The sequence below is a fragment of the Parasteatoda tepidariorum genome, chromosome 9 (genome assembly GCF_043381705.1).
Source record: "Parasteatoda tepidariorum isolate YZ-2023 chromosome 9, CAS_Ptep_4.0, whole genome shotgun sequence".
In the NCBI taxonomy this organism is placed as follows: Eukaryota; Metazoa; Arthropoda; class Arachnida; order Araneae; family Theridiidae; genus Parasteatoda; species Parasteatoda tepidariorum.
In genome coordinates this window covers 87866067-87881332 of record NC_092212.1, presented here as the reverse complement: position 1 = coordinate 87881332, position 15266 = coordinate 87866067, and the positions used below count along the sequence as shown (strand labels likewise).

The 15266-nt window shown below is 28.5% G+C and overlaps 1 protein-coding gene across 1 annotated transcript; it reads right to left on the bottom strand.

Moving 5' to 3' along the window:
* Positions 1-2163: 2163 nt before the first annotated feature.
* LOC107445746 (popeye domain-containing protein 3) lies at positions 2164-15180 on the bottom strand. The gene is made up of 4 exons (XM_043055135.2): positions 14302-15180; positions 11242-11344; positions 6525-6804; positions 2164-3735 (listed from the first exon to the last, which is right to left on the bottom strand). The coding sequence occupies exons 1-4, from the start codon at positions 14934-14936 to the stop codon at positions 3665-3667; spliced, it is 1089 nt and encodes a 362-aa protein (XP_042911069.1). The 5' UTR covers positions 14937-15180; the 3' UTR covers positions 2164-3664.
* Positions 15181-15266: the final 86 nt, after the last annotated feature.

The following is a 15266-nucleotide window of genomic DNA, read 5'->3' as shown; positions in this document are numbered from 1 at the left end:
GGGTCTGGAATGATGTATTTCAACTAGTGTTCATTGAAAAAGAAACTTTAATTTAATCTGCCTAATTTTATCAGCTTAGCAATTTTGATAAACAGATAATCTCCATTTTACTTTTTAAGTTTCATGTGTTTCAAATTGAAATTAAACAACATGCATTAAATTTTTGTCTACAAATTTGTGAATTAAAATTTTTCAACGCATATATTTGGGTAAACCTTATTTTTTTAATAATAGTTCTCTGCCTGACTGCAGGCAAATTTTGACTTCTGAAGATGGTGCGGCTCAATACATTCTGCTGCAAAGCATATAAATATAATTACAGACAGAAAACAAGAAAAGAACATACAAAATTAAAATAAAAAATTATAAGAAATAATTATTTAAAATAATAATTTATTAATAAAATCAAAATTATGAAAAAAAATTAAAATTAAAAAAAAAAATTACTTAATTAAAAAATTTAAGAGTGAAAAGATAAATCTTTTTATCAACTCATGTAAATAAAAATGAATGCTTTCTGATATTGTATAATATAGTCATATCAATGCAATAGTGTGAGGAGCACCAAAAAAGAAAAACTAGACCAATCAGTTAAAATAATTTAATTATGAAAAAAAAAACACAAAATTTGAAATAAAACATGAAAAAATAATTAACATTGAAACAAGAAGAGAAAAAAGATAAGTATTAACGATAATCTTATTGATTTTTCTTTCAGTCTTAATAGTTATTATGACAAACCTGCTAAGTCTCCTGTTTTCTAACAAAGACTCTTGTATACCCATATATTCTCAAATTCAAATTTCTCTGTATTTGTTGAAGAAATTTTAAGAAAATTTATTTTCCTGATAAAATATCCGCTGATGGCAAAAATACTTCTCTTATTCCTCAACAGATGGTGCTACTGCAGTATGTTTAGTGAATAGTTTAAGAGCCTTGATGGCTCCGAATTTCTCTTTTTGACTTATATGATTATGCATGATGTCTTAACTCATTTTTATTTCACCAATGTTGGCAGATATGTTATGAACCACCAAAGCTAACACTCCAAAAACTCTGATTGTAATTGATACAGGCATAACCCACTGTATAATGAACCAATTAATTTAAATCTCAGTAATATTTCATATGTTGTGACAAAGCGCTGATCTTTACTCAAATGAAAGCGAATCACAGTTGATTGAAAGTCTTATTTAGGAGAAAGTCATACTTTTCCTTATGCACTCAATCATCAAATTTTTTAGAACTATTCATTTGTACTTTTTAATAGAATTGTTTAAAATTTTTCATCATCCCCACTTGAATTAAAATCCACACATCTCGATTGTAATTTGAATGAGCATTTCTTTTAGTTACAAAATGAATATTTTTTACATTTATAATGTGACAGAAGCTATTCGGATTAACCCAAGTTTAGTTCAACTTTATATACTGGAAAATAACATTTCATCCCCTTCCCATATTGTATAAAAGTGTATGCACAAAAGAATAGGGTTGAAGTTGATGCGTCATGTTACAGTTACTACGGCAACAAATACTTTTTCTTAGTAAAAACTGATTTTTAAACTAAAAATCTCAAAATTGAGTTTTAATGTCATTTTTAGCATGAAAACCAGCAGCACAGTATTTTAAAAAGTTTGGAGGTATCAACAATTCAGCTTTAGAGAATGTGTTTTGTAACAAGGCAGCACAGTATTTGAATGCATTCACTATTCCTGATAAAAAATTTTGCTCAAACAAATATTTTTAGTTGGAGCTTAATTAATAATAAATTTTAAACACAAGGTTTAAGATCTTAATAAAAAAAAGATGGTTTGAAAAATGCCTTGTAACAATGAGAGCTAGATATAGATTCCATTATTCTTGATGACAAACTTTTCTTACAAAATTTTGTTTTTTAGAATGACATAGAGTAAAGTTATTCTTTATTATTCTTGATTTCATTACTATTCTTGAGCACACACTCTTTATACAAAACTTCATTCTGTTTTCTAGAATGGTATTCTCAAAAGGACAAAGTTATTTCATAATTACTATGTGTATTGAAAAGAAAATTCTAAAAAATACTGATGACAAAATATTTGATAGCAAAAAAAAAAAAAAAAAAAAAAAAAAAAAAAAAAAAAAAANATAGCAAAAAAAAAAAAAATAGGACTCAAGACATCTAAATCACACATTTAATCACAACATTTTAGCTGCTTCATGTGAATCAGCAGAATATTTTTGCAGGCAATTGAAGAGCTTCACTGAATAAACATGTTGAGAACATTTTAGTGAATTTCTCAAAATGAGTTACTTTGAAAGCATTTACAATGATAAAATAATCCCCCCCCCAGAATACTGATATATTTAAAGATTTAACACAGCATGTTCAGAGTTTTTTCTCAAATTATGATACAGTAGCAATCTTTAAAAGGCATGTCTTGAAACGGGCAGTTTAGTGTTGTATAGAGTTATGTGAATCATTAAGTATATCTACCAAAGATAGTAATACATGCATAAACATTACATTCTTAAAAGTTTAAAAAGAATTTTTTGAGGTAAATTATTTAAGATAAAAAAAAATGATCACAAGCGTTTCATATTTTCAGAAAATAAACTAAAAAAAAAATATAAAAATTAACAACAAATATATTTATAACAAATATATAAATTTACTGTATTTTTATAAATATGCAGATAATGACTGCTAGTTGCCAAAAATAAGTACATTTTAAAAAAAAAGGTCATTGAAAAAAAAAAAAAAAAAACTAAGCACCAAACAATGAAGAAAAAGCATTTTTAACCCTTTATGCACTGGTGGAACTCTTAAGACACACTAATATTATTTCCACTTGACATTGAAAAAGAACAAAATTTTCAACAGGACTTATCTGTCCCTGTAATAAGTTTATCATTACTAGTTGACAACACATGATTATCTAAAGTTTAACATCAGCTATGGAATTATTTAGTTGATATTTCATTTAAAGGTACCATTTTATAATTCCTCTGTTTTATTTTAAATTTTCAGCTTTCTATCTATATCAATTTTGAAAGTAAGTCTTTAAAATCCATTGACAATTTCAATTAGTTATAAAACAAAGTATTAAATGCTAAAACTTTAACTGAAATCTTATAATGTGGTTTAAGGAAAGTCTTGTAATGTAAGTCCCAAATTAAAATAAATTTTGAATATTAATTTTTTTTTTAAATATAAATAAATAAAAAATATAATATCTACATAGTATAAGAAAAAATATTAAATAATAAAATTATTTTATGGGACAAAAACATTGAGCACATTTCTAATAATTTTTTAATAATTAGATAAATAAGGGATTAAAGAGACCAAAAACACTGAAGATGGAGGTTTTCAAAATGTCGCTAAACATGATATTCAAATATGCTCTTCAATAATGTTATCTGCAATAAGAGGTTTGACTGTATAGACATATAAATAAATGCAAAGCTCTATATATAAAAAATATATCTACAATATTATGAGATTCATGCTAGGTTAGAAATAAATTAGCACATTAAAAATACATTCGATTCAAATAACATCTATAAAATCTCATAAATATAGAGAGTAGCCCTAGAGAATACTATTCATGCATATGACCTAGTTTCTCAAACAAAAGAAAAGAAAAAAAAAAGACATCAAATGACTAAGAGGCAGTCCTCAAACTGAAGTTTCAGCATCGACATCTCCGTGTCCTTTTTTGGCAAGCGTCCAAACGTTGGTTTCTCGATCTGAAAAAGATTAAATTTTTATTTTCACTATATCGTCTTACACATAAATTGATACTTCATCACCTATCAATTTTCAAAGTTAGCAAAGGGTTATCTAGTTGATTTCATTTGACACTGTTATATATCAGTTTCCAGCAAATTAAATAAAAAATTAAAATTTTAATTGAAATGGGGTACTTATCTGATTGATGGATCCATCAATGATCAAGGCCATCAGGCCGACCCTCTTCGAGAACCCCCCCAAAAAATGAACTGACTGCTACACACTCAGCGTCGAAATTTGAAAACCGAGGAGAAAAAATCTGGCATTCGTTGATAGGTTCTCGTCCTGTGACGTCCCTCAGCCATTTACTGCTTATTAGAAATTGTCATTCGCGTGAAGAGATTTCTAGATTTAAAAAGGAAAATTCGCTAACATGCGACAAAGCTAATATTATGAAATATACTAAAAATATTAGAAGATATTAAAAGGCTTATTTTCAACTCAAATATTGGTTGGTGATGTCTTGATTTTTTTATTTAATTCACTGAAAATTAATATATAACAACACAAAATAACTAAGATGAACATTTTTACAAGGATGGACACTAAAAAGAAAATGGTCTATGTAAAGATATAATGTTAATCAATAAATTAACTATTTATAAGCTAATGTAAATGCTCGGGAGAAACTAATTATTTTATCATAAACAGATCCCTCAGAAAATATTTATAACCACTGAACCATTTAAAAACAGATATTAGGAGGCACAGTTGGAGGATGTTCACCAGATTGCACCAGTCATTTCCTTGAAAAATAATATTTATTCTATTTCATATACAGAAGAGTCTCGATAATTCGAGGTCAAGAGAATCGAGTTTACCTCGAATTTTCAAGAACATAAAACTTAATAAATATTTAAATAAATGGGAAAAAGCAATTTCAGTATTTAATTGAAAAATATATTACATTCAAAGCTGCCAACATGGATAGGAAAAAATCCAGTGGATTTTCAAAATAATATTAATTTCATGATAATTGTTGCAAAATGTACTAAACATTTTATACATAGGGAATTTCAGGGATATTTATTGTCATCAAAATAGAAAATCTGCAATATTTTCTAGTTATGATTGACATGAAACATACTTGAAATGTTATGTATTATGATTCATCACAATTTCGAATATTAATTGGCATTTAATTAATCAAAGATAGTTAAAAGATTTTTTAATTAATTTAAAAAGATAGCTCGGAATAAAAATAAACTGAAAATTTTCGAACAATAAAAAGTTTTAAATGATTTTTTGAGGTTTGGTTCATTATGTATTAGTAATAATTATTTAATTATTCAAGCAAGAAATAATCCGTACAAAAATTCTATTTTAATAGGGACTTTTTAGAAAACTTACTCAATTTTAGGAAATTTTCTAAAATGTACAAAAACCAGGAGAATTTCAATTAAACCAGGAGAAGATTACAAAATGTAGAAGATTACATAAATAAAAACCTGCCATAGTAAGTGTTACACGCGTTGCATAAGTGTTCATCATTTTGGAACAAGCCTGATTTTTTTTCTCACTAGCTCGAATTTACAGGAAACTCGAATTATAGAGACTCGAACTGCATTTTTTTTCTATTGTCACAAATATTATAACTTTTTTATTTTTTAGAATCACAAACATTCGTTCTGATTACAGTCCTAAGACACTTAATTAAACATTCAGTAAATTTAAGATGATAAATTTTTTATAGCAGTAGCAATGAACCAAATAAATTTCACTTAATTAGAGTAAACGAGACATCATAAACTGTTTGCCAAAACCTGTACCTTTGCCATTTAAGACAGCACAATCTAGTAAATAGATGTTAAAAAAACCCAAAGAAAACACCTTGGTATGGACAATTACTTCTAGGGACTAATTATAAAGAAGAACAATTAAAAGGATATTTTTCTCATGTCTAAATTTCTAAGTATTTCGAAGTGGATAAATGTATTTTTTAAAGTTTTCCAATACTTTAAATAATTAAGTTTATAATTTGGGATAAGCTTCGGCAATAACGTTTACAACTCTTAAATATTTTCATTCATTATATAAAAAACAATATATCATTTTATTATATGATATATGATTTTATTCATTATCTAAAAAATGATTCATCAGGGTGCGTAGCCATATTTTTCAACAAAAAATAAGCACCTTTTAAGAACTTTTCAAGCACTCAAAAAAATGCACTATATACACTACCAAAATGCAAAATAATTTTTAAAGACTTAACATGATCATGATAAAATAACTATTTTCTGACTTCCTTTCTTTTTCTTGATTATATTAGACATTATAAAATGTCTGAAATTGGAGAATAGCTTGCAAAATGCAACAGAGTTGCCCATCAAGGTGCAACAATAATCTCAATGATCCCAGCTAAGTAGATGCACATGTGGACTCATAAGTATTTCATCAAACATGTAAAATAATTACCGCTTTCATAGGCTATGGACCGACAGTACGCCGAAATGGATTGTGGTTGAATGGATAGTGAAAAGCACGCTTTTGCATAATACATGGTGAAAATCAACAAAAAAAAGAAAAAATTCCATTTTCAAAAGGGAAAAATTAAGCATTTTTTTAAAACGTCTAATGAAAAGAGCACCTTTTAAGGGCTTATAAAAAATGAAAACCAAAAATAAGCACCTGAAAGCACTTTTTAAAAGCATTATGCTTTATAAATTGCAATAAAATTTACAGACCAAAAGGCCCTGCTTAAAATAGTTAGAAGCTGCAGAGAAAAAAGAACAAATCTTACTTTTCACTTGTCGAGAAAGAAGTACACTTAAACCTGTTTGCCCCGGTTTGTTTTTACTTTTGGCAAGTAGCTTAGTAGTCTCCGCAACGACGTCTTCACACACATAAAATCCATTCCCATTGCAAGATGTCTCTGATACAAGCAATAACTTTTTCACAACATCTTTACCCAAAATATTGTCAAACACAGCTTGGAGAAAAGAATCATTGCAAATAGACAATTTTAGCTTATCTCTGTGCCACACAAGAACCTGGCTTTCCTCTAGAGCAGTTATAGACACCTGAAATAAAGGGTTTCTCAGGTTACAGGTATAAAGATAGCAGAATTATTATTATTGTTATTGTTGTTGTTATTGTTAATTTACGTCGCACTAGAGCTGCACAATGGGCTATTGGCGACGGTCTGGGAAACATCCCGGAGGATGATCCGAAGACATGCCATCACAATTTTGATCCTCTGCGAAGGGGATGGCACCCCCGCTTCGGTAGCCCGACGACCTGCGCGCGAAGTCGAGCACTTTACGGTAGCACAGTTTAACGAGGACCAATACCGCACACCCTCGGTCCCTACGCAGACTGATCCAAGTGGGTCACCCACCCGCACACTGACCGCAGCCAGTGATGCTTGACTTCGGTGATGCAGAATTAAGAATATATATATAATGGTGGCAGTCATGTGAGCAGAACAAGCAGGCACAGGATTTTAAAAAGAGCAAATTAATTTTATTTAATCATGATGTGATGATGGAAAAGAGAGAGAGTGACACTAAATCGTCATGCTGCTCAATAAAAGCTGGGAAACTAAATTTGTAAAATGCTTCATTTTAGGGAATAAGGGGAAACTTAGTAATTTTAATTGGTTTATTAAATAGGTCATGTGATTTCCACAAAGAGCAAAGGAAAAAATTCTTACTCTTAATTAATGCATACTTGAACCAAAAATAGATTAAAAGACAGGATGTGAATTTAAAAGTGTGAGAAACCATTTCGTTTTGAATAATAAATGAAGAAAAGGATTTACAGAAAAGGAATAATATAAAAAAATTCATTGAATATTTTTATGTTACATATATATATATATATATAATATCTAAAATAATAGCTAAATAGAAGTAAAAAACAATTAAACAGAAGGAGTTATTAATATGTTTGTTTAAATACTACCTCATGCATAGAGTAAAAATTATTAATTTTTTTTAAGTCTTTGATAAGCATTTTTTAAAAGTTTTTTTTTAATATTGAATAACAAATAGATAAACAGGTCATACATTTACATTATTTTAAAATAATGGATTGTTAGTGAAGTAAAATTTTGATTAAATAATATTAAATTACCATTTAAGCTAGCACTATTAAAATAAATATGTAAGGTAGTAAAACTAACCATAGGAACCTCATTTTAATTCATAAAACATATAACTTAGTAAAAATTAATAAGTGAATAAAAACTAATAAATCAACATAAAAGAATCTTTAGTGCCAGTACCTGACACAATCTTAAGTAGAATCTATGAATTTAAGTTGATTTGATCAGTTGTCACAGATTTTGTAAAGTCATTATAGTAACATTTTAGCAATATACCTGTTTTACAATATTCTCAGAAATGCAAAAGAGAGACTGTTTCTTTGCATTATTAGCAGTAAAAAAAAATCAACCCACTTAACTGTGCTTTCTTAACAAAACGAGAAAAAAAAACAGGTGTTTTAAAAATATTTAACGTTAAAAATTAAGAAAAACCGAAGTGAAAGAAACTATTCTATATTTTGCTTAGATAACTATATTATTAATACCTTCCAGATTTCATGATTAGTCACAAAGTTTGTCAACAGAGTGTGATATCAATAATACTTCAATTTGTTTATTATTTTGGAAGAAATAACCTAAGATAATTATAAATAAAACCTGTATTATTAATTGTATTGAAAATTTTTTTTGTCCTTTGATGGGATTCCTGTAATATCCTTGATGAGCGAGCAGATGATTTAAAAATTAATTAAATTTTTTTACATACATAAGCAAAACATTTCAATAATTGATTAAAATATTTAAATTAAAAAAATTGAATTAGTGAAAATAGCTGAATAATTAAAAAAAGTAGGTTTTAAACGATCAAAATGCATATAAATAATTTTACAAATTTCTAATGACTAAAATATTTTTAGTTGCAAATTGTTGATTATGAATATTGACAACTTGGCTATAACAATGAAAATTATTAACCTAAATTAACAGGCATTTACTTCTTGGTTAGACATTTTTATTCACCTTTTCAATTCTTTTTCTACCATAAGTTTTATTTAGTTTTAAAAAAAAGAAAATCAACCAAATTAATCTTTTTGTGATTTCAAACGTGTATTTTAGAATCTTTTAAATGAACTAGTATTTTATTTACGTCACACAAGAACTGCACAATGATCTTGGTCAATTTGTAAGTTGATCAACACTGCGAATTTAGACATATTAAGTAAGCTGCATTAACACAAAACTATCAGCATAACTTAATATATATACATATATATATATATACACACACACATATATAATTAATTATAAATCGAACATAAGTTGTTAATAATGAAAAACTAGAAAAAAGGGGTGACAACCTTTTTGAGTGAAGAGCCACTTGCAAAGCAAGTTGACTAATGAAGGGCCGCATGCGCATTTAAACATGTTGACGACAAATATGGTAATTTTTAAGTAAACATTAGTGTTAAGCCCTAAAGTTTTTATCTGTTAATTTAATATTTACAGAAAATTAAATACTCTTAATTATTAAATTTTATTCAAAAATGAAAAAAATTGCATTTTTTTAAAAATATTTTTTCGTTTTTATCAAAAATATATTTATCAAAAAAATATAAATATTGGAGAATTTTTTTAAATTATATCAAACAATGTTAAAGCTAATTTTAAAATAAATTCTAACAGCAACAAAAAAAAAAAAAAAANAAAAAAAAAAATCTGCAATGCTCACAGAGAGAATAAAATATTACATATAAAAAAATAAATAAATATTTCAATGAGTAATATAAATACAAATTTTTTCATTGAAATAACCTTATAGGGTTTAAAAGAAACTGTTATAGAACAAAATAAGATTCAATATTTATTTGGTGTAGGATATATTTAAAATATGTCTATTTATTGAATTATTAGAGGTTTTGTGAATGCTAAATAGTAATTTCTTTTACTCTAAAAAAATAACTCTAGCAACACAAAATTTAAAACAGTAAGCAGTTTACAATTTTGCGTTTGCATCCACTTTTGGAATTTTTCATGTTGCAACATGCTATGATGAAATGTGCACAAATACATTGTTTCAAAAAGTTATTATTTAAATTTGTGATTAGTTACTTGCATGTTCTAATAACATTGCAGTTAAACTAACGAGATCCTCATAAACACTTAAAACTAATTAAAGAAAAAAGCACCTATATTTTTGATGAAATCAATGTGAATAACGCATGTCAATACATAATTATTTAAATGCATGATTTAAAATTTGTACTTCGTAATAAAAATATCAGAATTATTTAAAACCATGTGGGAATGCATAACAATATCCGTAAAAAAATATGCTTAAAAAACAACTTGGATCTATGATGAAATCAGCAGAAATAAAGTGCTCCAAAAAGTGGTTATTTAAGTGGGAGATTTGAAACTCGCATGTGGTAATAATATGGTAGTAAAAATACAGGACTTTCAAAATCATATAGAAAAACTGTCTTAAAGACAAATAACTTGGATTTACAGTAATTCATTGGCACAAAGAGAGCTTGTTAAAAAGTTATTATTTAAATGTGTGATTCAACTTCGAGATTCATAGAAATAACATATTAAAAATATGAAGATTTTCAAAACTAAACAACTGAATAAGTCGGAAAATCGTATTAAATCTATCGGGATTTTAAATGGCAGTTACAACTGCAGAAATGTCACTTGGATTTCTGATGAAATCGGTAAAAATAAGGTGTGAAACGAAAAAAATAATTTGTGTATTGTTTTAAAAATATTGCTTTTTTTTTTTAAACAATGTAAAATTCTGTATAAATAATCACTGAAAAGGCGATCAAGAAGTAAACTGAGCTCATTAAAAAGAAATGACTGAAATAAAAAAACCTAAGGGAGCTCGGGGATAGGCTCTTTCAAACTCTGCTTTCTCCTAAAATTGCTTATTTACTAATTTTTTTTCCCTTCTTGAATTAGCAGTCTTTTTAAAATACCCGAAACTCTCTCTTAGGCAAATTGATAATGATTAGACGTAAAATAGTTTCTAGTGATAATAAACACCCTTAGACTGCCAGGTGGAGAGGGGGCATCTATTCAAATACTAAGGATTACATTATTATAAACATAAGTTTCCTAATATAGGACAAGAATTTTTGGAAATTTTTTTAAAAGATTCAAGTGGGAGAGGGGCAGGTCAGCTTAAAATGAAATCTGTTAACGTTACTAAATTCCTCATGTTCATTGGTCAAGCAGTTGCTAAATATCACAAAATACAGATACATAAAATAACAATTGAAAATAAAATAAATAAAAATAACAATTGAAAGAAAACATACAAAATTTGTCAAAAAGATAGAAAAGTATTCTTTAATGCTAATTTTCCCTCATAATACAGAAAAGGGAAATCCTCAAAATTCAGATGGCTCTCACGAGTAAACTATAAATTATTATTTTGTTTTTCAGCATAACAATGTACATAAGGTAGTACCTGGTAAGTATCATTCGTACATACTCCAAACCATTCAGGAGAGTCCAAAAATTGCTTGTTGTCCACAATGTGTAGAGGACGGCCATTCTGGGAAACAACAAGTCTGAAATCAATAAAGCATTTTAGTATATAATAACATTCTTGTGAATAAGTGAACATTAAAGTATAGTTTGTCTAAGCTTAGAACTCCTCCCGCCACGAAGTCTGAGGCAATCTGATGCTATGGAAACAAGAATGGTGCATTTTAGGGAGGGTAGCTTCACGCTAAGACTTACAAGGGTGATTGTGAGCCCAACTCAAAAATTTTTGGGGTAAAATCTTTAATGACGCATTTCAAAAAATTAATGTCTTAATAAATTTAAATCATTGATATTTTCACAACATGAAATTCTAAATAAATTATATGTGTCGTAATTTAAATTAATTATGTATAAGTTTACTTTTATCACTAATCACATTTATCATTCTACCAGAAAAAAAATATTTACAAATGAAAGAGATGACAAGTAAAAATTCTAGTTCTAATGTTTTTAAATAAAATATACAAGAATTTTTCTACATAGATGTGATTGATGATTTCTTGAAAGTTTTGGATCTTGGATTTTCCGATCGCGGTCAGCAAAAAATCTGTATTTTTTCTGGAGCATAATCATCTCTGGACTTAACACAATAGATCGAAGAAAGAGATTCCCTTTCTCTCACCGACCAGAGACCACTCCAAAACAGTGACCCTGCACCCCTACTTGAAAAAGTAATACTTCATTGCCATAGTCACGGCCACTGGTTCAGACGAATGTCTGGGGGAGTTCTTATTTTAGACACACTATACCTTACAATGCTTAACTTACAAAACTAATATAAAACCAACTAAGTAATCTGTTTTATTAATTGAAAGCATTTAATTATAATACTCATATAAGATTTATTTTATAAGTGTGATGAATTATTTTGTACTTATAAAATTTACAATAGAATTAAAAGAATTGTAGGGTATGAATAGTAAGTAATATCTTTTCATACTGGCAAATGGCAGTTAACTTACCAAATTTACAAATTATTTATCTAACTTTAAAGGCATTTATTGGCAATAGTTATTTATTATGCATTCTTAATGCTATTCTGGACTATTAACGTGGCTCGATTTCTATTCTTTCAAATTAAAATCTAAACTAAAATTGCATTTCTTTTATTATATAAAGTAATCCTGTAATTATTACATTGTTATGTAACATTTAATAAAAATACATGTGGAGAACAGAAATAACTAAATTAGCTTAAACAGTTTCCAGTCAAAATTAAAAATACAAAATTGTTAATCATAATTATTCTTACAGAACATAAATATTAACCATTTAACAAAATAACAAACATTTAAATAACTCTATATTGAGAAAAAGTTAAATAGAAATTTTAAAAAAAAATTTGTAGGTAAATGCAATGGTAACTGAATTTTACCTAAATAAAATAGAACTGTAACTAAATCTGTGTTAATGTAGTGAAAAATTTTGGGATCTTTCAATTTAATAATTTAATGCAACAATTTGTTCGTTATTATCCTATAAAAATAATAACCAAACAGTTTAAAACTTTCGTAATCAATGTTTAAATTGCAACAAAACAAGTGATAAATATTTGAAAATCACATTAGGATCATGAAAAATATTTAAAATAACTCTAATAAAACCCGAAGAAGCCTGGGTTTAGATATAAGAAAACTCAGGTGGGTTGTGCTCTTAAAAAAAAAAAAAAAAAACTAGGTTTTGTGCAAACCCTGATGTAAGGGCTTCTCCAAAGGTAACTACAAACTTAACATGTTTAAGTTTATCCTATATAGTATATACTATGATTTTTATTTATTTCAATATTAGTACCTGTTCAGGCCACCAGAAATAAATGAGGCGGCAAATAAAATTGCTCAGTTGCTATACTACAATAAATTTAAAAATAAACACATAGTGGTTGGCCCTATTTCCACTTTTCAAGTTTGTCCCATGCTGTAATGTTTATTAAGTTACTAACATGAATAAACATTAATTTGTATCGTTGCCAAATTATCTCTGATAGCTGGCAATTGTTTTAACACAAGTCCAGGTAGTTACTGATACGGATATTTTTGATAAAACTGACCCCCAATTGCGTAACATGGAGAGGAATTGACCAGCCATCACTGGGATTTCAACCTGGGTTACCTGATTGGAAGGCGAACGCTCTATCTCATAAGCCACCACGGCTCTGAGACAGTTATTTAATGAATTTAATATCCGTCGCTGAACAGCAGATCCGATTTTGGGTTCATGACTACTAATGTTCAACTCCTTAGACTTGTAATTTTGAACCAATCCAGAAGACACGGAAACTCCTGGACCAGTACACCCAGAGGTATTCATTTGTTATGGGAACATGGAGGATATAGTGACTCAACAGATTTAACTTTCATCAGTCCTCATTTACTTCACAGGGAGTCTTCGGCCGGCGGGGATCGAACCCACGAACTCTTAGACATGAGCCCACTGCCATTCCAACCAGGCTATCCTGGCCTCGATACAGATATTATCAAGTTTTGTCACAGGATCTTGAATGAAAAATTTCACCGAGTTTTACTTGATTATTAAAAATATTTTTGAATCAGTTACTGCACCAAATTTTGGTGACAACCGTGCAACCGGAACTTTAAAAAAAAAAAAAAAAGCATCACGGAAGGAGACCGGGGGTATGTCTAGGTTTTTCTGAGAGGTACCCATTTTGTAAAAATTTAGGCATAATTTGTGAAAATTAAAAATTATATCAAAAAATCAACACAAAAATATGGATTTATCGATTTTTTAGGGATGCAAAAATAAAATTTTAAGAAAAAGTATTTTGTGAAACTACCATTTTGTCTACAGTTGAATTTGAGAAAGTACCGCTGAACGGTAGTATATTTGGCCTGGACAGATCCCTGGAGACCAACTCCTAGACATACCACAACATATTTTTTGCAAATAGAAACATGTTCCTGTGCCTTGGTGATAGTAGTTGGCGTGAACAGGTGCCAATAAGGAACTATTCCCTAAATATTACCTGCCAGAAATAACCAAGGAAAGGCGATCCACCTTAGTTACATTTTCAACACAATAAGGATCTTTAGGTTTCAAGCTCTTTATTTCCCGCATACAATGAACAATTCGTTTAAATTGATGACGTGAAACTCGAAGGGGTTGAAACAGTTCTTTATAGATCTCTTCTAACTTTCTATTGAATTTCACTGGTCTTAGTATGTACAAAAGTATAATGACATGTATGAAATTAATTAATGTGAATACTGCATTCCAGAGGAAGGTATCGAAGGCACATAGAACAATCCAACCCCACAGAGCAAAGAAAAGAGAACCCAACATCAAACAAGATCGAAGGAAAAGTAAACCATGAACACCCACTGGCGCCAAGTAAGAAAGGAAAAGAAAAACATTGGCTATCTGAAAAAGAGCATGATTTGGCGTTGCTGTCAAATAATAGAAACAATAAGTCCAGTTCAGAAAAGCTGAGGATGTCGAGTTGAAGTTTTCTTTATCACTAAAATTATATGAAGCATTTTCCATTGAGATATTGGGATTTAAAGTAGAACTGAACTGCTGAATTTCACTGAAGTTATGTTCTAGAGCATTGGGATGGGTAAGACCACTTTTTTCGCTCTCATATGAGGTAGTGAAAAGCATAATTCACATTTTCCATATAACAACATCGGAAAGTAGCAATTATTACGTTCAATTCTATAATACTGCATCAATTTTTGTTTTTTCTACTCAGAGAAATGATGATGCGTATTTGATTTAATTAAAAGTCCACACAACAAGTAAAATTCTTTAAATGTTAAAATGTTGAATCGTAAAGATTCCAATGAGAAAAACAAATCAGAACTTAGGACATAAATAAACATCTTTAAAAGGGCAGAAAACATAAATGACAAATTGTTGAGGTTAACAGTTAACATTATTGCAAAGATTTATTATCCTCAATTTAAGCTACAAGCAAATTGCAACATTCGG